Source organism: Falco punctatus, assembly GCF_963210335.1.
Source record: "Falco punctatus genome assembly, chromosome: 2".
NCBI classification, from domain to species: domain Eukaryota; kingdom Metazoa; phylum Chordata; class Aves; order Falconiformes; family Falconidae; genus Falco; species Falco punctatus.
This window is the reverse complement of record NC_137581.1, coordinates 1,839,385-1,864,704: the sequence shown is the minus strand read 5'-3', so window position 1 is coordinate 1,864,704 and position 25,320 is coordinate 1,839,385. Positions and strand designations below refer to the sequence as shown.

The 25,320-nt window shown below is 43.8% G+C and overlaps 1 protein-coding gene across 2 annotated transcripts in view; it reads right to left on the bottom strand.

The window, feature by feature from the left end:
- Positions 1-1,034: 1,034 nt before the first annotated feature.
- PPME1 (protein phosphatase methylesterase 1) overlaps positions 1,035-25,320 on the bottom strand; it is a 30,697-nt gene continuing 6,411 nt past the window's right edge. Inside the window, exons 2-15 of one of the 2 annotated variants that reach the window (XM_080375587.1) lie at positions 23,542-23,663; positions 18,043-18,136; positions 15,510-15,602; positions 12,552-12,609; positions 11,932-11,983; positions 9,966-10,120; positions 9,374-9,464; positions 8,168-8,233; positions 7,248-7,380; positions 6,337-6,466; positions 5,638-5,682; positions 4,580-4,644; positions 3,463-3,530; positions 1,035-2,151 (exon numbers count right to left, since the gene is read on the bottom strand). In XM_080375587.1, the coding sequence (XP_080231713.1) occupies positions 2,133-2,151; positions 3,463-3,530; positions 4,580-4,644; positions 5,638-5,682; positions 6,337-6,466; positions 7,248-7,380; positions 8,168-8,233; positions 9,374-9,464; positions 9,966-10,120; positions 11,932-11,983; positions 12,552-12,609; positions 15,510-15,602; positions 18,043-18,081 (1,014 nt within the window). In that variant the 5' untranslated portion in view covers positions 18,082-18,136; positions 23,542-23,663 and the 3' untranslated portion in view covers positions 1,035-2,132. The remainder of the gene's footprint in view (positions 2,152-3,462; positions 3,531-4,579; positions 4,645-5,637; positions 5,683-6,336; positions 6,467-7,247; positions 7,381-8,167; positions 8,234-9,373; positions 9,465-9,965; positions 10,121-11,931; positions 11,984-12,551; positions 12,610-15,509; positions 15,603-18,042; positions 18,137-23,541; positions 23,664-25,320) is intronic. The other variant, XM_080375586.1, reaches the window with a different exon arrangement.

Here is a 25,320-nt window from a genome sequence, read left to right as displayed (position 1 = left end):
TGCATCTCAACTACTGAAGATCCATTTAACCCATCAGCAACGAAACCAGCGGTGAACATGACATCGAGGTCACAGTAAAGTAACTCAAGAATGAACGTGGCAACTTACAGAGGGAAACGCCGGGAGCCAGCAATTGCTCTTTTAACACCCAAATGCCGATGGCCCAAGTGCCAGGAGAGAGCACAGCTCCCTGGAACGCGGCTTTCTTGTCTCTAATTCAGGCATTTCCCACCCTGATGGGACAGGGAAGGGCCGCAGAGCAAGGCCGGGACTGCTGCGTCCAGGGCTCGCACGCAAAGGCGTCAGGGGAGACGAGTGGCTGCGTCGGGGTAAAGGCCGAAGTCAAACCGGGCTTTGCCGGCTCTTCACACCATCTCCCTTGGCCTCACCTGCAACTCTCACGTGCCCAGAATTCACGACAGCTCGTCACAGGACGTACGCGCAGAGGCACACGACAGCACTCTGCCTCAGCCAAACAGCGCTGACCACCGCTTTCATCGCACGGCATCGAGGGGTTACGGACACAAGGCAAACCCCCCTGAGGATTTCAGACATCCACCAGCAAAATATTGAGGAGAACTGCTCCAGAACGTGTCTGCTCTTAGGCTCAAGAGTAATTCTTAGGTGAAAGCAACCTGACAAACTGTGGATAATTTAACCCTGAAGAGAAACTGTGTAACTACTGCATTTACATGGAAATCTGGAAGGCAGGCAGTGAAACGATCTAGGAAACAGCAGGGAAAACAAGGTCTTTCCTCCAGTACCGGGGGAGCATAACACAGCGGCAGCTGCCCACATCTCTGCATCAACATCAGCAGAACTGACTCCAAGCTCTCCAGGGTTTTATCTACTGCACATTTTGCATTTTTTCATCCCGAAGGCGCCGATCTCTGTTCAGTTGCACGTGGCAGCTACAAGAAGGGAAGCATAAACATATTCCGGGGACAGAGAATGGCCAAAACAGGCAAACCGCCTGCTGAGCGCGTTGTTACTGCTCGTCTCGGGTTGTAGGGGAACGAAGGCAGGTTAATTAGCATTGATAATATACAGCTGTGGGCTGGCTTCAGGGGCGGGGGTCGGCTGAAGTAGCTGTGGCTGGTTCTGTTAAGTGGTTAAATAGCTCTAAGGAGGGCATCCAAAGAAAAGAGTAGCCAGTGAAGAGAGATCTGGAGGAGAGAGCGCGCCCTGGATGAGGAGAGACAAGGAGAAGGCAGCAGAGGTGAGAAGCAGAGGGACTGGCCAGAAGAGTACGAAGGAACAGCTTGAAAAGTAGATGGACCTTTGAGACCGTGTGGGGGATTGGTGGCCATGCCGGGGCAAGGCGTGCTAACTACTTAGTGAAGTTAACTTGGTAGGTGATGGTAAAAGACCTTGTTGCAGCTGGCTAGTTTTGAGAGTGCTGCGACATCAGGTCTTCCCCACAAACGTCGGCCCAAAGTCCCCTGCCTGTTATGTGTCTGCAGTAGATGGAGTTATTCAGGCTGGTTTCTAAGAAAGCCGCAAGATGCAGAAACAGAGCTCATGGTCTCCCCTTGCCTTTTTGCTTTACAGTCCCATCCAACTCTGCCCAGGAAAATAGCATCTAGGCTCTTCCCACAGCTTAACCCATAAGGCTGGCATCGGTGAGACGAAACCTGAGCTCCCAAGGAAGCCAATTCCTCATCTGCTTTAGGGGAAAGAAACGTGCATATAAAAAACAAACCTAAGGGGCACTTCAAAGACGATTAGACGATTCCACGGAGAAATCCTGAAGCCTTTGGCTGTGCTGCAATGCCCTCGGTGGATCTGGGCCGCCAATGGCCCTTTTGCAGTTGGGTCCAAGAGAGCCTGAGAATTGATGCAGATTGGTATGACTGACTACTCGGGATTTCAGGAGGTCTTTCCTTGTGGCAGCAGAGAGGAGCCCACTTCCAGGGCCCTGAAGAGCTTTTCATGGTCTTCAGTACAAGCTGCTTCCCAGCAAGGAAGTCCCTAAGCATTTACACATTCTGGAGAACTAGTTCTAGGGGATGAATCTCACACCAACTTCTCACTGCTGCTGAACTGGAGAGATGAAAGGTTATGGATACATCACAGTGGCCTCTGGTGCAGTTTATTTACAACAGAACTTAGTGCTGGAGAACACCAGGGTATTAACAAGCAGGAAACACACTAGGAGGGAAAAAGAAGAGTGGAAGAAAGGTCACACATTAAAATCGAGGTATTCTCCGCAGGTATTTGACTCTGCAACACCCTAAATTTAATCGGTTACCCAAGATCAAACAAGACCAAAAGGAGTCTATCATGCAGGTTACAATTAGCATTGCCACATTCAACAATCACTTGTGAGCTCTACAAATAGCGAGAAGCACAAAAGCTTAACGTGTTGTCACCTCTATGGCTTAAGGACACAACAAGGCCAGCAAGCCACCTCGCTTTCTCCAAGCCTCTTGTTTTAAAGCTGTTTTTGCTACAACGGTAATAGCAGGAGCAACAGGCTAGCTCCTTCAGGACTCACAGAGGCAGCACAGGTTGCCAGATGCCTGGGGGAGATTCAACACTGCAGTGCAGTACAGTCCTTTGGGCTTCTCCCTCTCTCGCCGTTTACACACCAACCTACACTATATCCTTTCACTGGATGAAAAATATGCAAGTCCACAGTCCTGCATTTCATCCCCAAGGGCATAGGATAAAGGGGGAAAACAGAAAGAGATCATCCAGCAATACCTCCTTAGCATTACCAGTCCTACAGCATCACACATCCTGGGGCTTCTAGCTCTTGTTGAAGAATTCTCAGGTAAAAGCAGAAGGACTTTTCCAGACCGCTTGACTAACATGCTTATTTTACCATTTGCCTGGAAGATGACGCTCAACCAGAATTTAAATTCATGAGGGCTAAGCATCAGTTTAGTTATTAGCTTCATGGTACTATAACGAAGGCTTTGGGAGTTTTTCCAGTCAGCCTCATGAGTCACAACCTCCCCCCACCACTGCGTGGCTGATCGCAGTGACCAGGCTCCTACAGTTCACTACGACGTGAAAACACATGAGGCAAGCATGGAAAGTCTGCGAAGCAAAGCACGCACCTTCCCCTGTCTAATCTCACCAGTATTTCTTGGTGTGGTGCAAGTTGTTTCCAAAAACACAGGGCCTTGATTACTTAAAATATTCTTTCAACTAAGCACTGCAAAACTTGTAATTCTGCCTTCTGGCCAGCTATAAAGGATCAGCTGGGGAGGATCTGCTTTGCTCCTCCCCTCCAAAGAAGGAGGTTTCACTGACACAAATTAATATGTGAGAAGTTTAGAGAGAAGAAAAACATCAAATACATTACTGGCTGTGATTCAAAGCTGTTTGTTTACACGTGGTTTTTAGCATTATGCTAAAACTCCACCCTCCCACACCGAGAGCCAAACACGCAGGCAGTTCAGAGCAAAAGCTCTGCTCAAGGTCTGCCCAGCTTTAGCACCCGCAGAGCCTTACCACTGGAATCCACCGATGGGCTCTGTAAACCTGTGACGGATCAGGAACGTCGCAACAGCTTCAGCAACCTGAAGGAAGGGGGGAGGAAAAAAAATCATCTGCTCAGGGACATAAAGATAACAAGAGATCCAGTCAGTTTTCAAAGACTGCAGCACTGCCAACAACAGTTCACATCCTCAGGATGCTCTTGCTGAATCAAGTTTGCTCCTTTAAAACTAAGAGCTCCATTATGACATGCTTTTATATCAAAAAATAAAAATAAAAAAAAAGGAACTACATGCCTCCACCGTTACTCCAACACTGATCTCACATTCAAGAACTGACCAAACTTTTTCTCCACCTCTTTCAATAATTCTTAAAAAAATGCCTAAGTTTAGCAGTGGAAGAAAGGTCTGGCGAAATCATGATGCAAGGTATCTCTATAAAGAATCAATCAAGACAGTAATAATACAGCTTAGAATGTATATTAAAAAGGATAACGATGGAAGAACTGATCAGCTGTCAATAAAAATCCCTATTTCAGATTGGTCAAGTGAAGCACAGAAAGGCTGAGTTTTACACTGACGGCGGTCAGCCTAGGACAAGTTTTAAAACCAGACACGTTTCCAGCCACAGGCTCCACTGGCTGCACCACATTCCTGCTTCTATCTAGACACGAAGTTCAGCAGTACCCAGCAGCAGCAAATGCTTTGTCAGCCTGTACACCATTTCAGTAACATTTGGTTTGTATTTGGAAAATGTGAGCCACCCGACTCAGCAAAACACAGACCAACCCCAAAAGCTGCAGCTTAGTACAAGGGAGACTGGAGAACTTCAGGAGGAAAATCAGGGAGGATCAATCCACAATCCACATTGTAAGAATTTGGTTTATCACCACTAGCCTGAAAGGTAAATCTGTAACCTAGCCAAGCCCTGTGTCATGTAACATCTTAGCCCAGGCTTTCCAACCAGCTTAAAACTCCAAAAACTGTTTTACAAATAGCCAGCTAGTTAAGATATCGTGCCAAAAAATGCCCCTAAAGTCTAATCTCTGCTTCACAGTAAGGAACTGACCTCTTTTGCATTTAAGCCGTTAAACCCGTGACTTAACTAGCTTCAACCCCACAGGGGGGCTCACCTTGTCTGGAGCATCTTCATGGACTGCATGGCCACACTGTGGGAGGACCTGCATCTGAAACTTCCCTGCAATCAAGAGAATCATCGCTGGAGCTGCTTTTTAAGTGATCCGGATTCCTAACAGCAACGGTTTTAGGCAAACAGTTTTTGGGTACACAGGAAACATCAGACATGACTACACCCTAAAAAGCGCTGTGGATTTATGAACTCTTCTAAAAAAGGACCTCAACATTCTTTACGAACAAACCTCACCAAATCTCACTAAATGCATTATATGGACGAGGGACCAGGGAAGGCACAGAATTCTAGGGCAAACCGTACAATACACGCAGCAGACAGTTTCCAAAGAAAGGAAGAACCAGCTGCTTAATTCATCTGCCCCAGGTGTAACTAGAGCAGGCTCCCAGGAGTTAAAACAAAGCTAAACTTCTTAAGAGCTTCTTGACACAGGCGAGGCTACCTTTCAGAGTCAGAAGCGTAATCAGATCTGCCTTAACATAATGTTTATCCTGCTACCCAATACTACTTTCCAGTACTGGTTGCTCTGGAGATCAATGAAGCTGGGATGGGGGCAAAAAAAGCCCACAAACCAAATGCCAAAACTTTAATGCAGATGCTGAATCTTGGTCCAATGTCTGCCAGAAACATGGGGAGACCAGAGAGTTTTGGATGGTCCCAAGTGTTCTAGCTAGGAACATCAGGAACGTCGTTAGAAAGGGAAAAAACAGATTAGAAAGAAGCCCTCACAATCATTCTGATCCAAGAGAAGCACGGCAGCTCCATGGCTGGAAACACTGAACACCAGACTGAAGAAAAACCATGGCAACAGCCCTTAATGACTTCTAATTCAACCTTTCCCTTCTTTTCCACCATTGCTACAACCACAGACAGGTACGGAACACTCTGGGATGGACTCATTCTTTCATGCATTTGTTTCAATATAGACTGCACCTGGTAAGAGGCCATCCCAGCTGTCCCTCGTTTACGTACCCATAGCAACAAGCTCTCATCCAAAAAGAGCATTACAGTAAGGATAGAGTAACAATATTAAATATTTACCTTGCATCTGTCCAATTGTTAGATCTTTATCCAGCCTGTCAACACCTACAATCAAACAAACAGATGTATTGAAGAAAAGCCAGAGAGAACCTGCCTAAGGTATTCTGAAAGGGACATTTGGCTTGAAAAACACAAAAGAGATATCTGACACCCACCATAAGGACAAGAGTAAAGTGACAGGAAAGGATCCCATCCAAAAATGCAAGAACACATCCCTCCCCACAACTTGAAAGGATATTTATCTTTGCCACACATTGTACTCCCTATTAAAGGACAAAGAGGGCCTACAGCTGGCTGTAGCACATCAATAATCTGACTTTCAGCTGAAAAGTTCAAATCATGCCCCTATCTGTAGGAAAATGTCATAGTAGCGGAGGCTGAAGGGCAGCTTGGATCTGTCCTGTTTGCCCTTCTTCCACATCACAGAACAGAAACACCTGTCCAACAGCAGCAATACACAGTATCATTACGTGCTGTTTTGGTATGAAGAGGCTCTGAACTAATCCTAGATCGGCACGGATCAAATGGACCATTTAATGGTATTTCAAGATACACAGAAGAGCCAGGGTGGAAGAGACAGGTCTGCTGTTCTCGGACAAAGACATTAGCCAAACGCTGACCCTATTCTCTAAAATACAAGTGGGACACCACAGAAGTCAACAGCCACTGAACCGAGACAGGACTGAAAGAGACACATACCGGCTAAAAGCAAAAGCTTTGGAGTTGGACAGCTTAGGAAGAGGTTAGACAAACCCCTGAACCAGCCATCCCAGTACTTTTCTGTTTTTGCCAGTTCAATTCGCCACGTGTATAAGAGCTCCTTCTTTGTCTGCAGGGAGGAGAGAGAGCTCTGCATTAGCGATCAGTAAAACAGCTGGAATAAAAGCTGAACTCAGAGTGTCACTTGGAAGTCTGTACTTCCATTTTAAAAAAAGAAATATATCTACATATATGTAAAAAAATACTGGCTCCCTCTGGTGGATCACACACTTCCAGGGGACAACAATCCTTGCTCGAAATTTCTCTCCAAATCACAGCCAAAGTACACGAGCAGGGAACAAGAAAGTCAGTGGGGCTATACCTATAGATCAAGAGAAGGCTGCAGCATTCAGGGCACTCAACTTGCTATTTTTTCCTGGCACAAATAGCTCACAAATTGAATGTTCCAACTCTGCTCTCACTTAGGTGACACAGAGATACGAGGGATAAGCTGGCTACAATGATGTTCCTCGAGGAATTTACATTCCTCGGTGGTTGCAATTGCCTGTAAGACCTCCTGAATGCTACTGTGCCTTGGAAACAAACAAAAATACCACAAAGACTCAGAAAAGAGCATTCCTCCCTCAGGCCAGAAGCCCCATTTCAGCCCATACGCATTAAATTTGTGAGCATCTCAGGAAAGAAAACCAAACACATGCTTTCAGGTAACAGTCTAAGATAGAATCAGTGGCATGAGATGAAGAACCACAACAACAGTCACAATATAAAGTTTTTGGTCCCTGGAGTTGCTGCCTTTTATATTAGAGCGATTCGGATAACTACTGGCAGCTACTCTTGCAGGGAAGCATTGTGCAAATACAAGCTGAAAGCACAAGTAAGCAAGTCCCTACCTCTGTGTCATCTTCTTTCTTTCTTTTGTTAACAGAGCCTCCCCCTTCCTCATCCTCTTCCTCCTCCTCCTCTTCTTCAATAATACCCTCCACTATGGCTTTAGGACATTCAGGACTAGCAGCCCCTTCACACCTGTGAAAAAAAAAAACAGCAACTGATTCCCTGCCAAAACAAACAAACCCCCCCCCCCCAACAAACAGGTTTCAAATGAAAGCGTTTAGCAATTTTTCAGATACTGGCTGAAAAAAATACCCTTCAGTTTAAAAGTAGCTGTGGATAAAAGACACGGTCGTGACTAACCGTGGGACCGAGTGCCAGCGCAGTACTTGTATCCCAGCGCAAATACAAATGCAAACAGCTACTTAAGGGAGGCAAAAGCAGTCGAACAATCAATAACAGCTTTTCTTAACCAAGCACGAGACATTTGTGAAGGCTCCGGGTACTTCACGGCTTAGAGCGGCACAAGCGGGTTACTCTGATCCTACCAAACCCACCTCAGATCACTCCCGAAATGCAACCGATAATTAATTTCTGAAAGGAAGCGAAAGATACCGTCCCCAGGCAACCAACCCAATCCAGGGCAAAATTTCGGAAGAGGTATCAGACTAACACTCATTTCATCATGCGTGCAGAAAGGCAGACAAACCAAGGAACATACCACCAGCAGCAGTTAAGCTTTTTAAAACACGGCTCTTGGCAGATTTTGCCCCAGGGAAATTTTTCCCCGGCTCTCTCCAAGTCCCCTAAGTACGATTCAGTACTGCTGCCGATATCAACAGTGATCAAATGATAACAAATTCATGTTTTCTAAAAGAATTTTGCTTTCAAGTGCATTTATGCTCTGTAGTAACAGCATTGTAAAACAGACAAGATGATTTTAAGAGCTTTAAAAAAAAAAAACCAACCAAAAACCACCTACTGTTTGACTTGACCGACCATAGAAACTCTGGCAGATTCAAGATTTCTTATTTGTCCACTTTTTACACTGCAGGGGGAAAAAAAAAAAAAAAAGAAAGAATCAGAAGGAGAGCAGAAATATTTACTGAACAGATTCAGGAACTAGCAGGCACAGAAAGAGGAGTAAAAACTCTTTACAGCTCACAATTTCCCCCAACCACTCCAACCCTCCTGTTCTCAGGAGGCGTTCCGAGCGGCTCGCACCACACGCCGACTTGCTTGAACCCCCCGTTGTCGCTGTAACTGTGAATTTAAAAGACACGTGGGAGAAGTGCTGGTGGGGAAACAGTGAAATAGGGTTATAGCCATTTTGTTGCAGGGGACTGGGAGAGGTCAGAAATGACCTGGGTATTTGGCAACAGAACTGGGCTTTCTGGGGTCCCGTCTACAGACTTAACCACGAGGCCTCTCCCTTTCAAATGCAGCTGTCAAATGTGCACGTCGTTCTAGAAGTAGGTCCTGTTTCTTACATGTGAATCTTACACAGAGTCACAGCGTGGCCAGGGTGGGAAGGGACCCCTGGAGCCCACCCAGCCCACCCCCCTGCTGAAGCAGCTCTCCCGGAGCAGGTTGCACAGAGCCGCGTCCAGGCGGGTTTGAATGTCTCCAGAGCAGGAGACCCCACAGCCTCTCTGGGCAGCCTGTCCCGGTGTCCCGTCACCCTCAGGGGAACGATGTTCTTCCTCACATTCCGATGGAAGTTCCCGTCTTGCACTTTGTGCCCGTTGCCCCTTGTCCTGTCGCTGGGCACCGCTGAAAAGAGCCTGGCCCCGTCCTCGTGGCACCCACCCTTGAGAGATTTGTAGGCATTGGTGAGGTCCCCTCTCAGTCTTCTTGTCTCCAGGTTATGGAGAAGAGGGATGGATGTCTCAAGCCTCTTCAGTAATAACTAGAACACTTACAAGGAAGCTGCAATTCATACCACGAAGCTTTCCATTAGTTGAAACTCTCAGAGGATCCTTCTCCAGCTGCCTCGCCAGCTCCCCCAAGAAATTAAATTACCTTTGAGACCTATGTCTCCCTGTCCAATCAGCCAAGGAATTGGCGACAATAGCTGGGGAAGCTAGTGCGAATGGAGAAACCACACAAAATACATAAACTTTCTCTCCTTGGGGAGCCAAGCTACAAAGACAGGTGATTTTGGTGACCCTGTAAGGCCATGCATTACCTCCACTCAATGGCATTCTCAAGTGACTTGAACGTTTTGGGACGACTCCTTAAGAAGTTCTGCATGCTGTTCAACGCATCCATGGCTGTACCTAAAATCAAGTATTTTAACTTTATGGCATCCGATCAAATTATTGCCACATCCCTCCATACAGAACTGGCTACCAGGGAACACCCTCAGAGAGAGCTGGAGCTCACTGGGGATTTAACGCTCTTAAGGAAAATATAGTTTGGTACTCCTAAGCCCACAGTCACACCTGCTCCCACATTAAACAATTATTACTATTTGAACAGGTAGGAAATTCAGATAGTAAAAGAAGCACCATGAATTATATAAAAAGCCACCCACCTCCCTGCTAACAAGAAAGTATTGCAAAGAAATTATCAGGAAAGTGGCAAACAGAGAGCCCATCTGGGAAAAGCAAAAGGAGGAGTCACACCCAGAATGACTTTTGTGTAGGCAGCATCTGTCAGGAGGAAGGAATTGGCAATGACTTAAAAACCAGGCAAAACTTTCTGTGTTCCGGGATCTGGGATAAAAGACAGAGATCAACATGGAAGACAGAAGCCTATCCAAGGGGACACGCACTTACCTTCCACAACATCGATCATGCACAGACCCAATAAACTTGGCACCAAATTTGCGACCGCCGTGTGCACTGCAATGGCCCCCCCCATGCTGTGCCCGATCAGCATGATAGGGGGAGGAAGGTCCCCGTACAGAGCTTCAACCACGTTTCCAACGTCTCTGCCAAATCCAGACAAAAGCATGGTCAGCATCTCTACCCTGATACATTTCCGAAGCAGATTTGTACAATGGGAGCAGAAAGTCCAGATCCAAGACAGATGTCTAGCTCCAAATCCTGCCTGCATGCTTCTTTAATCCACAGGAATTGAGACAAGTTTATTCTCTTATCACTGTTTCATCTAGGTACCAATACAGGAAATCATGCAACCCAATACTTTGCTGAACAAGCACGTAATTTCCCATTTTACTAACAGAAAGTGCTCATCTAAAAGAAAACCCTGGAGAGAATTTTTTACAGACAGTAGCTGGAGGGAATTTTAAATAAAAGGTGAGAATAAGCTGTCAAATCCTCTCACGTGGAAGCACACACTAAGAAATTCACTGTTCTAAAAGGAGAAACCATTTGCAATTAAAGACAGAAAGTAACTGAGCCCTATTGACCGAGGCAAAGCTGAACACCACCGAGTGCAAGCAGGAAGATCCAGATCGTGAGCACAGATACTACGAGGCAAGGGGCAATTTCCCCATCCTTTCCATAAGGCACCTACTTTAAACTGCCACTGTCACCGCAGGGCGTGAAAGCTGGCTCGTATGATCCACAAACCCCAAACCCACAGCAGACCTAATGACTGGAATCTACTGAAGAGCACTGTGGTTTAAGACGCTCAGATTGACTTTCCTGACTAAAACCATTCAGAGGAACCAGAGACCTGAGCAATGCTGCAACTAGAAAATGGAAAACAAGTAAAACCGAAAAAACAACAACAACAAAAAGTTGACCGGCTTATTTGCTCTATCAGAGAAAACTGCTTGAGGATTTGGTAAAGAAAGAAAAAAAAAAAAAAAAAAAGAAAACCAGCTATAATTAAAGAAAACCAGCTATAATTCAAGGCTCCCATTTAAAGGCTATTCAGGGATAACTTTCAAGCTCATTGCTAAGAGGAGAAAGGTTTAAAACCAAAAAGAACTTGTTTTCCCCCCACAGCAGCGCTGCTCCAGATCTAAAAAATTCTAATAATTTCATACAGCATCTCCTCAGGACAACAACACATCAGGATCTGACAAGCCATAAGCAGCAGCAATGAGGTACACAATGGAAGTCAGAATACATTTCACACATGGCCTCCCCACAACAAGCCAAGGGGATTTGTTCATACTAAAGTTACAAAATCCTTCATGATTTAACCGGTCACAGCAAAGAGTCTCTTTGTACTACATGTAGACGTAAAATAATGTGCTTAGCCGTGGGTATTTGTTTTCCTTACAGCTTTGTCAAGGGGGGGGGGGGGGGGCGGGGAGGATTTGCATCCCAAAGCAGGTTGTGACAGTCTGAAAAAGCAACTGCCTCCACCCTGGAAGCCTCAGCCAGTGACCCAGCTCTGGGGATGCCGCCACTCCAAGGTGGACTCGCTAGAGGAAAAACCAAACTGGTGCTCTCAAGCTCAAATGCCCAAGGAAAGCATTCCCCTTCTCCTGGGAAATCTCGGTCTAGCCAGCGTTATAGCATGTCACAGGTTTAAGGTGTTCACTGCAATGAAGCCACTGATCTTTAAAGTGAATTTAAGAACCGAGGGCACCGAGGAAATGACTCCAGCTTGGCCCCTGGCTCAGCTAGAGGAGATGTAATTTCAAATAAACTTCAAACTGTCCCAAAACAGCAGGAAAAGAAGGGATAACTACCAGAACCATGTGAAATGAAACGATCTTCCAGCTCCCTTGTGTGTCCTCAAGTAGTTTACTGTTCAATCAAGGAAAGAAAATAAAGGTTTGTGAAAACAGAAATACTGAAGAGACAGCATAGACTTCCTTACTTTGACATAGTCTCTGCTGACAGATCTTCAGGATTCCTAACTTTTGTTTCTCCTGAAAGAACAAAAAAACTTAAGTTCACGTAAGCTCAAAACCTTCAGACCCCTCTCAGGGCTCAGAGCAGCCACTGCACAAAGCTTTTTGGCACAGTTATTAAGAGTGAGCCAACTGCAGTTAACATGAATAATTAAGAAACCCAGAATTAATAGGAACAGTCGGTACTTTATCGCGTTGTAGCTTACGGGTAGGAAATGCTCCCCATAACTGTTCCGTATTTGCAATGCATCTTAAAACTAAAGAACAGACCTTATTTCTAATGGTAAAGACTGCCCATAGGTTATGAAAACATGAAGGGGGAGGTGGGGTGGGGTGCCAATACATAGGAAGGAGCAAGTCCAGCACTGCCTCTCACAAAGGTGCAGAACGTCTCAGCTTCTGGCACGTGAGGAAAGGTGGCTGTGGAGCTCTAGAAGCCACTTTTCCCTCCCTGCTTTTGAAGAAAAATTGGGACGCCTTAAGGATGCTTTCTTAGTCATACTGGGAGGGGTTCATTACATCTTCTGTAAAAAAACAAGAGTGCGTAGCATGGTTACGCGATTTTAAATTTACTTATTTTACTTACCATGGCCTCGGAGATCTAAAGCCACAATCCTACACTGAATCCTGTTAATGATCGCAGACTGCAAGAAGAGACAAAGATAATACAATTTGCAAAGTGCCACACCTCACCTTCAAAAGGATTAGCAACATTAAGCACTCCCTGAAACAACAGCAAAGGCTCGGATGGTGCAACAAAACCCCTCTACTGTCAACAACGCAGCAGAATATGGATTGCACGCAGTGTCGCAGAAAGCAAGCAAGAAGGTTCTATATAAACTACCCTTAATTAACCACAGCTCCATCCTTTCTACCATTGTTAACGCTGTCTCTGAGGACATTTATTTCACTGTGCATAAGACATTACGTGTGTTTCCTTGGATAATAAATTCAAGCTCTCTAACACCTCTGAAAATTGAAATGCAGCACTGGGATTACAGACACCAAAGTGATGCCCCCCTTCCCCAAGCCCCACAGGCTACAAAATTAGTCTTGGCTACACAGCAGACGAAGATGAAGCAGCTGCTTTCCAGCACGTACTCTATTTGCTCTCAAAGAACATAATTTTACAGGAAGGCTGAAATGTCTAAAAATTATTAGTCCAAAGGGGTTGGGGGGAACAAGTGAGGAATCTTTTTCAAGTAAGGTAGAGCTGCAATATTATTTTGGCTCTATTGAGCCGAATTATCGTTCTATTTGTCTCTGACAGCTCAATTTACGTAAGTTTAAGTGGTGTTTTTTGTTGAAAGGAAGACTTTTGTGTTAAGGAATCATCGATTATTTAAATAACAGCCTGCAGAAGTGGGGGAATTTGTTGAGGGATTCTTAACAGAACCACCTACATAATGGGCAGAGATCCGAAAGCTACCCAGTCCTCTCATATTGATTGTTCGGCTATTCAGCTCCTAAATGGCTACAGCAGTTGCTCTCCCCCCAAACCACTGAATCCACAAGTTTATACTTTAGAGCCCCCAAAGACACCCTAAACCTCGATCTGCAAGGCGTTCTGGCACCTAAGCAATAGCACACCTAGTCAGAGAAGCAGCCCGCTGCTAAAAATCAAACTGTTGTCAGTAGGGAATAAGGAAAGAGGATCATCAACATGACGCGCGAGAATGGGAAGCGATCTAGTGGCCTGAGGTTTATCCAAACAGGAGCGCTTTGGTCAAGAGAAGTACAAACACATCACCCAGGAAGTGACCAGGCCAAGAAGCAAACGAAGGAAGGAGCATGCCACTCCCGTGAGCTTTTTCTAATTTACAGATGGTTACTCCCAACGCTTCCCAACTGGGGATTCTTCTTGGGTTTTTGGAGGAGGGGTTGTTTGGAATTTTTTTTTTTTTTAAGTTCTGGTTCATCCCAAAAATTTAACGTTTGCCTGCTTGGGACAAATTTTCATTTCAAAATGCACAAAGGAAACAAATCTATAGCAGCCACACAAAGGCACGAGCTAGTTGTTGTGACAGTTTCTTTCTCCAGACACGGTCTCAAGTGCAAGGCATAAATCTATGTGAATCTTGTACGTGAGCCAACTTGGTTAATTGCCAACAGTAACATAAAAAGCCAGTAACCGTAGGGTGCGACGTTATGACTGCAACTGCTCTGCTAACTTCAACTCTGGAGATTTTTAAATGTAAAAATGGTATTGGTGTTGCTACTGGAAATAAGGAGCTCTAGAGAGTGGGGAAGTTGACTTCTAAGAAGCCCTTTTCCTTAATTCAGAAACACATGACTTCATACCTCTGCCTCCAATTAAAAGCCACGACCTTCACTGCATCTGTTTAAGGTACTTTTATACCACTTACAAAAACACCAGACTAGCAGAGGAAAAGACATCCATCCACCTTGGCAACTAGTGAGCTAAAAGCAAGTAACTACAGGATTTAGTAAGACAGAGATTTAAGACTTAAAGTTCACCAGTTTCAGAAGACGCATATCTGTACCAGGCTCTGGGTCAGGTAGAGTTACAAATGAACTGTTGGGTGTCAAACTACTACTCAAATCCAAGATTACAGCCCAGTTGGCAAAGTATTTTTATAATGCGTCTCACCATATTATAAGATGGTTTATGATTACACCATCAAGATTATTCAATGGTAGCCACGTTGGGAATTGCAGAACAGTTGGTGGTGACTCTTGCAAGACGTTCATTCTTGTTACTCCTTTGAATCCCAGCTTAAAAGCTAAATGATCTACAGCCACCCAAACAGCTAAAAGGTAACAAATACGACACAAATGCACAGGGGAGATGCAGAGACTTCATCTGTCCAGTCACACTTCCATGAAAGTCATCCTACAGCATCCTTTTGTTAAGGGCACTAGACAACTCAAAGAGTTCCTGTATTAAAAAATAAAACAAATAAATAATAAAAAGATCACACTGCAAGTGATTTTACTTTGCTTGAAATCCTTCAGAATTTTTTTTCTTCCCTAACTCCCTTCATTTTTTAAAGGGAATGGGTGGGAGGGAAGAATTTTGGTTTGGTCAGTCCCCATGCTCATGCCTGATGACACCACCTCAGTTTGTGTTTCAGATTGTTGCCTGAGCAGCAAATGAGATTTATCAACAAGTCAAACAGGACCTCAACCATGCAAAGATAATGTTGTCATGATGAGGTAAAGCTGTTCAACTTTCACTGGTAGTCATGAAAAAGCAGCCTTCTGGGGGGGGAAAAAAAAAAAAAAAAGATACGATATGATGAGAAATGGCTTGGCACTTCATTAAAACACGCAAGCTACTTTTGGCAGATGTAGTTTTGGCTACTGCTGATAATTACAAACCTAGACAATAAACCTTTGCATGTGCTTTGCCTATTTAATAAATACACTGCCTGAACTATTTAAGACTTGAGTCAGGTGCATACCCGGAGATTATAAGACAGTTTTCGGAGTTGATTCTCCTGTGCTTAACATAGCTGAATGGTTAGTTGCCTTCCACGCATTTGCGTACATACATACTTCTAGAAAGCAGCAGCTTACTTACAGTAAATACAGCCCAGGAAAGAGCAGAATGGCCTCCACCGTGTAACAGCAGTAAGACAGGCCCCTCCAATCCGCTTTTGTAAATTCGAAAAGTGTATGAACAGTTAAGGACATTTCACAGTTATGAATTACTTAGTTGCATGTATTTTGGAGTCTGCAATACCCAACAGTGTTTTGTTTCTACCCTTGTGTACCCAACGCCTGGTTTCTCCCTCTGATCAACAGGCACTGCAAGCATAACCTGAACAAAACGTAACTAACTTTATTTAAGCTTCAAGAGTTGTTTCCCTGCTGCCCAAGTCTCCTCCTTCCCATATCCCATGTTATCTCCTGCTCACACCCTTCTCCCCCCTGTGCACAAAATGAATTAAACAACTAAGAGAGAAACCAAACCGTGATCAGCATGCACTTTGGAGCATGTAATTTTGATTTGGTTTATTTTTTAATGACTTCCAAGGAAAAAACATCAGATAAGTCAGTAAACAAGATTTTTAAGGCAATATAATTTATCCCTGGAATATATACAGCAAAAATGCTTCACTAAATAGCTAATGTCCCCTTACAGTATATATTAAGATACAGAAAAATCAGTTTACCACTAAAACCAATGTCACTTAGGGAAGGGCACAGAACTGGGAGTCGTGAGATCTGTGTTCAGTGTCTGAAACTGTGACCAACAGATCAGACAATCACTGCACCTCCCCCTCCTCCTGTTCTCGGGGTGGACAAAACCGCTCCTCTGAATCTACGCATGCTAGCTGTGGTTACCGCTGAGGCTGCTCATTGTTTTTCTGCTGCATACCGCAGTGCCCTTTGGACCTGCTGGCTGCCAACAGTTCACACGGGTGCTCCCTACGCAGCTTATGTCATCAGCTGGGGTTTATCCACACAAGGAGACCTGCTGGAGCAGTAACAGCTAGCTGGGGTGGAACAGTGGGCACCAACTCCATGCAATAAATAATTCAGCCGCTTCCACAGCTGTCCACAACCTGTCATATGGGAGCTCAAGCTTGGTAGCACAATAAATCCCAAACAACTAAGATTTGCTTAAATTTGGGATGCTTATGTACACCACCTAGCCAAGTAGGTCCATTATCCTTTTTTATTTTATTATTTATGAAGCCTCAGGGGTGTGCACAGCCCCTTACATCAGAGGCATACATGGTGCACACGACAAATTCATAGGATCAATCGGACAAATGCAGTTAATAATAAACACAAAATAATGACAAGTTGAGCAAAACAGGGACATAGAATTTTCTCAAAGTATCATATGCTACTGGCATTCGAGAAGTAATTACTAAACTGGTATTTGGAAGAAAATAGCTTGAAAGTTTGGTCTTCCTAATGGCCAAATTAGAATATGCATGCTTAAAAACTATGCAACTATTTAAACTACAAGGTTGTGTTATTTAAACACAGATTAAAATGTTTTCATTTTGTAATTAGGTCAGAAAACCTGGAAGTACCTCTCAAACCTGCTTTTGTCAGAGCTGTAGGCTGAGGCAGGACTGATGGGAAGTCTTGTCCCAGCACCTTCACACACCGCACTTGTTGTGACATTCCTGGTTAGCAAAGGGCCCAGACAAAACAGCGGTTTGAGCACATCAAAGAGGATGACTGACATCAGCTGGATTAAACAGTAACTGCAAGACTGGCAAAGAGGAGTCAGCTTGAAAAGTATAAAAGAAACATGAACATTTGCAAAGGGGGAGATCTTGGAGAGGAAAACCTGGTCTGACACTGCAAGGAGACTCTCTGAGGAGACAGGAGATGGCCTTGGCCAGAGTGAGAAGCTTCCCTGTCTGCACACCAGCTAGTGGACTAAAAATTTGGGGTGCGACAAACAGGGACCCACACCTCAGGTGTGTGTATGTGACTTCGTGTGGTGCTTTCTTGGTGTCATTTGCATCAGTGGGAGCAGCATGGGTAGCATCCACAACTCCCACAGGAGATCCTGCAGTCCCAGAAGAGGCGCCGTGTGCTTGTAACCCACACTTCTTGGGGTGCATGTGACTATGCACGTATGCTTGTTTGTGTGTGTACAGGAACAGAACTCCCTGGGATTAGCCGCAGAAAGGAGTTTAGGAATTTGCAAGTATTTATTAACATCCAAGTGTTTAGCGTTGAGGTTTATCTGTTGTACTGCTGATACTGATCCTGAACACAGTTCAACAATTGGCAGCTAACTACTTGTTAATAAAAATCAATAAACAGCTTTGATCCTGATGTGGTTTAAACTACAGGAACTGATGAGTATTTCCTTGCAAAATACGTTATTGAACTGTTGGAAGCACTTTTTTTACAATAATGATTGCTAAAGAAGCAATGCCAGGAACCGACCTTGCCAGGTACATCTTCACTGTCAGCTTAGAAGGGATAGCTCTAGCTACTGATACTGATCCCTACAAAAGAAAAAATGAAAGATAAGAACACATTAAAAAGCTGAAGGGAATCCAAATAAACTAAATGACACATGACATGACCTCAGTCACTGAGAATAAGAAAAGTTCAATCTGAAAAAAAAAGGATATATCCTTGCCAGTTTCATTTTCTACCACGACATCCTCCATAGATTCAAAGTATTGGCTCCAAAGCACTGGTGAAAAATCACGCTTTCTTCCAGGGCTGTAAGAGAAAAAAAAAATCAGTAAGAAAGATATATTATCTTTCACTTAAACTGGCATACAGGCATCAGCACATACATTGAAGAGAGCACGCTGGTGTTACACAGTAGTTTAGGACTGGAAGTGAACGATGCGTTAGTGAAAATCCCACACAACTACAATACTAGCAACTTCATAGTCAGTAAGGAAATCGCCCCTTCCCCGCCCCACCCCCACTTGTGGCTGCTATTGAGAAGATTACAAAGATGCACAGGAAAACTAGTGGAGACACAGAGAGGAGTATTCTCCTCATAAAGTAATACCAAGGAAGATGAAACAATAGTGGTTTGGACTACACAGACCTAAGCCGAGGGAAAAATAAAAGAACAGGGCACACAGTGATACTGTCCCAGTACAATCTCCCAATCTGCAATGACCCACAGATCAGGCGCTCCAAAAGTCAGAGTCAAGAAGTCAGTCAACACCTTTGTATTTAATGGTCTTGCTCTAGCCTTAAAGCAAGCCTGATGCTGACATGACTGGAGCACTCCAGTGCCTGGAATACAGGAAGCCATCCTAAAGTTATGAGTCAGCCCATGAATCATAATTAAAAAAATGACTATGTCCCTCTTGGAAGTCACCTTGACACCATAGCACCGAAAAGCAGAGTGTCAGCTATTTACTGAAGGTCACTACTAATTTACCACATACTATTTGACACGAGATTACAACTTTCCTAGAAATCGCCTCTAATTTTTGGAAGAAATATCATTCCAACAGAAAGTCAACCTGTCCTGAAGGCTGAGGGCCTGGCAGAAAAACTGTGGATGGAATTAATGGTGTGGTACATAGAAGAAACTTAGAAACACTGTTGGGAGCAGAATAAATAAAATTCACCAGGTTTAAATTAGCAGCCGCAAGTTTCAATCACAGCTCAAGTTTCCTGGAATTTAGTGCAATGGTTAAAAGTAACGTATTTGTAAACAGATCTAGTATTTAAATACTGTACGTAGGGCAACATCAGGACTGTGAAGGAAAAGAACAAGACCAAATTAATTCAGTATATACTTCCATATCTATTCTGTCGCAGTTAAATGTAAGGACCGTGAGAACAGCATCACAATAGAGATCAATAAACACTCCTCAAGCTGCCTTCTTCTGTGTTCTTAAGAGCTACACAGGCAACTGTCTGTGATTCTGAAAATATCCTATAACAAAAACATTTCATTGGGAAGGATGCTAACAAGTCCAGCAATGCAAGTAAAAGGCAGTGAGTCCAAAAGACTATAGTTATTAAAACAAAATTATTTCTTTTTAAGGGTAGAATCTTCAAAAGCTGTATTTTAATTTAAGGATCACAACAGCAAGACTGTGTAACACAGATGCTGGCAGAATATTTCCCCGTGAGGATGAGCTTTCAGGCTCCAGTTTGCTCCAGGCTTTGCGCTTATTCCCAGGTTGCTGTAATTACTTTAGAAGTCTACCCACACAGAAACACTGCTTTACTGTCATCAAAAAAACCCCAAACAACTCAGAAAAGTAAGATCTGGCCAAACCCATCCCAGTCACTGGAGACTTCTGGATCCCCAGTTCTATCCAGGACAAAGTAGTGAGCTAGTGCCCAGAAGCAATATCTCTTTTTCTCTCACATCCTTTGCCAAATACCGATGAACAAGCACTGCACAGGCAAGAAAATTGTTAACAGTGGACACCGGGGGAAGAGAAGGTATTTTGGACATGGACCAAAACTATTGTGTTAAGAGGGCTTAGCGTGATGAAAGATTTGGACATCAGTGCTATCTGTGGACTGCTTCGTGTCTAGTAACTGCTTCTACCTGGAGAGGTTTCATCTTTTTGTATAAGCTGGCATCTTCCTGCCAGTGCTCCACACGCCCAGGAAATAATACCTGAGCAGAGGTGGTAAAAAAGCGCCCGGTTCTCCCAGTAACAAATTTCCAAAACATGAATCACAGCCATTATTCCCTACAACTAGCGAGACTCATCTCCTCTTTATAATAAGGCTAATTTCTGCTGCAGTTTGTTGACAGGTACATCACAAAGCACTGCAACAAATTACACCTTAAATTAGCTGCTTCTGCAGGACTAATCTCAGGTCATATCCAGCACCTTAGGGAATGCAATTCCCCTAAATTATCAGGTGAACACAGAAGACCTGTTCTGTGGACACTGTATACACCAGGACTCTCAAAGGTGCCCAGTTGACAAACCAATTTATTTTTGCTTCCATCAAAAGGTGCAGCTGTGCCCTCTCCTTGTATACCCATTACTAACAAAAGGCTCTGCAATCAGAATTTTCCTGATGACTCAGTTGATGCAAAAATCTGTTTCTCAGGCTGATATGCACTCAGTAAGGCTAAAAGAGTAGTGCTTAATTTTGGCAGCGGCATAATTAGGCTAGATTTGAGCCCAGTATACAGGATGAGTAACAGTGCACCATTTTAACAGTGTTTTTGCACTTCAGCTCTTCTGGGGGAGGCAATCAGCAGGTAATATTAAAATCAAGCATGGGCGTGGGGGGTGAAAGACCTTCACAGAAGAAAAATCTCTGTTGAAGGAAGTTTCTCCTGAATTCCTGGCTTCCTAAAGAAATAGACAGAACAGACAAAGCAGCTTTTCAAATTTGTAGAAACAAAACTCCTATTTCCCTGATATTTCTAGAACATGAAACAACCATCCCCTGAACAGTCCAAATTCACTTGTGTGGATTTCCAGACTTCGATATTGTTCTTGTCAAATTTCAATTAAATAAGATATCACACACCTATATAAATCCAGAAAATATTAATCTCTTTTACTGCCTCAGCTTAATCTCATTCTCCAATTAAAGAAAAAATATCACATTCAAACTGTAGCCTTCCAAAGAATGCTGTAGATCAGGAAGAAAAAAGTGAAGTAATAAAAAGATGAAAGTTGTGATAATATTGGGAAGAACCAAGCCTACATGCATAGGTGGCCAAGTATCCAAGGAAGGGAGACAACATTAGCTGCAACACCAATATAACAACCTGCTAAGAAAAAAAATAAACACAAAAACTCCCAGTGCAGGTCAAGATTTAAAAAAAAGAATTAATGCTGAATTTCATAAGCAAGAATTGGGTATGAAATACAGCAAACTCATATTATTGATCAGAGCTTCAGGCTACCTTGCTTACAATTGGTTTATCTTCTAGGACTGCAAGAATTGGTACGAGACAGAAAAGCTCCATCCCGCTCTGCAACGTGTCACGGAAAGCCACGAGCACAGCAAGTGCTCTGGAAAGGGTTAAGTAGGGAAACAGGGTATGATCTGCTTCCAAATTTTCACTATTAGCAGGAGGGGGATCTCCAGAGGCTACAGCCTCAGCACTGTGTTGCTTTAAGGGAGGGCACTTTCCATTAGCTCGTCACATAAAATAGGAGTCACTTCCAGCCAAAGCTACTTCCACAACATCTGTGACAACAGTGCCACGATTTAATTAGGCTTTGAGCAAAAAGGATTTCTTCTGTTTGCTTTTAAGCCCACACTCTGATAATGTTTGCCTGGTCTTCTCTACAATATTAATGACTGTATACACCCCTATCATATTTCCCTTGCCTGAGCCATGTATTTTTCAAGCGGAGAGTCCTACTTTATTGATTGCCTCCTTACCTGGAAACCATCCCAGCCCTGATCACGCTCTCTCTCCATATGATTTCTGGTTCTTTCTGGAGGTGAAGCGATCTGCCCACAGCTTGGATGATTTCCCTTCTCCGTTTTTTGAACAGGTAGGATATGCAGTCAGCAACAACAAATTTCATCACCCTTTTAAAACGCAGCATTTCAACGCAGTCAGACTTTTCCATGCCACATTACAGCCTGGTCTTAGGTTTGATTGTCCTGAATAATTCCAGGTGATTGCCAAATACTGTCATCTGCCTGGCTACACCCCTTCCAACATAATCCATAAAAATGGTAAACGGCAGGAGCTCCCTGGCATTGTGAGACCAGAAAGTTTGTAAGTGGACTCTCTTACCCATAAGGGAGGCAGATCATGGTGAAATTCTGGAGCAAGTTGCTCATTAATTTTATCATGCCAGATCAAGTTTTGGTGGTGTGATAAAATTAATCTGCTTTTGTGAAAGTGGGGTTACAGTATGGACAGCCACTATTACACAAGGCAAGGGAACACAGTAGCCTGTTGACGTTAAATGCAAGGACATTAAAGCTGTATTGTGTAGGAGAGGTATGAAATCACACGAATCAGCAGCAGCACAAGTTTGCAACATTTAACATCAAAATTCATCATAACAAGCAGCAAGAAATGAACTTCTCGCAGTTGCACATCAATGCTACAAGCTTGAACTGTCACTGATGACACTGGGTGTGGTGTATGATGCACGGACTCCGGGAGCGGATCGAAGACACCTTGAAGACACTTTATTAAAATCAAGCAAGTCTTTTATACCTTTACAGAGGGCTGACGTGTCAGCCTGTAACTATGCTCAGTAATTTTCCACTCTTAGCTCTTTTTTTATTACAGACACAGCAGCTTAGCAACTCCCTTTAGCTACAAGGCCACAAGCTCTGCAGACTACTCGGGATCTTAAAAGTTTCTCTTCTTGCTCCCATGGCTTCCTTCCAACAAGCATAACCGTGTCTCTCTCCCAAGGTTGGTTTTCGTTCACTGACGCCACTGAGCTAGCTCGAGACATAGCCACAACTGGGCTCAGAGTCCATCACAAACAGCAAAACCCATGTCAGAGTTTCTACCAGTAAGTGCAGATTTTTAAGTATCTGCCAGAGGAATAATAAGCAAGGCACTAACCAAAATCAGCTACCAACAGCCAGGCCACACAGAAAACATACATTAATCTTACACGGGCAAGGGCAGTTATAGAGGGACTGGGCACCGTTCCTCTTCTGACAGACGAAGAGCAGGTTTCAAAACGAAGCAAGTGAAGTCACATACCCAGGCACAAGGCAAGAAACCACATTAACAGGACAGGGCACACAGTCCTGTGACGCACTGTCTCTGGAAAGCCAGCGGTTCGTCAGCTGACTGCATGCACCAAAGTGAGAGCACAGTGAACCCAGCGCAGCGTGATCCTCAGGCATCCAAGGACAACCCCAACTTGAAGCACAGGCTATACTACTACTACATGAGGCACCAGTGCCAATGGGTCTGGAATACTGTACCTGCAGCTGGATCAGTAATTTAAGGATATAACTGAAGAGAAGTCAAAGAAGTATAAAAATAATCAAGACTGGAAAACAGGGCACATAGCAAGAAGCTTCACAGAGCCCAATCTGGTTAAATACATCACCAGGACTGACGTGGGGGGTGTGTGGAGAAGGGGTTAGCCAAGATAATTTAATCTCAATTGCTCAGACTGAAGGGAAATTTTAGCTTGTTTTCTCAAGTAGATGTCTTCATAAGGTCGGATAACCTGGAGAACTTGGTATCAGTCTCAGGCTTCTTCAGTTGACCTCATGCAGCTCTTTCTCCTGGAACTGGTAGACAAAGAGAAAAGGCGACCTTCCAGTTCCTGAGCGCACTGCTACACCGTCACTGTAAGGCAAAATAAACCTGCAAGGCTAGTGAAGAAGACATCTCCATCCTTCCCCATTTGTCCAGACTTAACCCCTCCCCGTGAACAGATCCAGTTGAAAACAAAAACGGTTTTCATAGACTCACAGAATGGTTTGGTTTGAAGGGACCTTCAAAGACCATCCCGTTTCATCCCCCCACCCCTCCAGGGGCAGGGCCCCCTCCCCCCAGCCCAGGCTGCTCCCAGCCCCGTCCAGCCTGGCCTTGAGCCCTGCCAGGGATGGGGCACCCACAGCTGCTCTGGGCAGCCTGGGCCAGCGCCTCGCCGCCCTCGCAGTAATTTCTCCCTAATACCCTCTTTCATCTTGCTTCTTGCCATACTGGTTGATTTAGTGGTATTAGCAAATGCTTCAAATTCAGCTTAATAAGAGTTAACACCTCCAGAGAAAGTGTTAGCAGTTGTGTGTCATGTATGAAATATCGGGGAACAATATATATCAGAACTCCCATGTTTGCAGGGGAATTGGAGCAGAAAGTGGAGTTGGGAATTAAAAACACCTGTCACGTCTGATGCAAATACACGTAGATTGTAATTTAAAGCAAAATACTTGCCTCCAAACAATGCTGAGAGAACACAAGTGACCTCTGATTTAATACTGAACTCCCAAAAGGGCAGAATAAATGTGTAGTTTTCCTCAAAACACCTGGTGACTGCAGGAGGCTGGGCAGTGACTGATTTCAGAGAAACATTTCTCTGAAGAATTAGTATCTTTCATCTGGTATTTTTCTAGAGCTTCTTTTTTTTTTAGCAATACATCAACACACGTTCAAAATTAGAAACAAGCCAAATAAACAGCAGCTGTGATTTTTCACCTTCCTATGCTGAAGTGGTATTTTGCTGACCAAATATTTAAACTGACAGAACTAATTACTGCTTTTTAGAGTATCCAGCAGACCAAAACAGAAACGGACCCAACATAATAACTCTTCTAGAACAATCTTTAAACTCCAAGCCAGCCAGCCAGCATATTAACTGGAATCACAAAACAAATTCTGGGCATCCTCTACGGCTAGTTTTATCCTATTGTGCAGTTTGTCCTCTTCATCACATACTGAAAATGTGCACATACTGCAAGTGATTCCAGAGCAAAAGAAGCCCACGTGGCTCTACAAATCTCTCACTAATTTTTAAAGGGGTTTTCTTTCAGGTATTTTCCTAAAAAGAAAACAAAACAACAAAAAGGTTGTACCAAGCAGGGGGAACCATTTTTAGAAATTCCTTTTTTTTCCTGAGTCCTATTTAAAGCTACAGCAATTCTACATCACATGCATGAATCAAGATACTTAATTCTTGCATCACATATGAACCTAACCAAAGCAAATCAAACAATCTATGTTAGAACTGCCATGGTTGACAAGTTGTATTTAAAAATTCTAAGAATTGACAAGGACAGTATTTTAAGTTCTGTTTTAAGGATGCTGAATACATAAAATGTTTCTTTTTAAATAAAGTTTCAGGGAAAAAATGGATTGAAAAGGAAGAGATTAGTTGGAATTGTCATGACTGATTTACACAGAACTGATCCAGCCAAGCCCTTGTAGAGAATTAAAAGATCATAGGAGACAGTATGTAATTTTTATTCACATATTGGAAAAGAATAGCAAACTTTCATTTTCA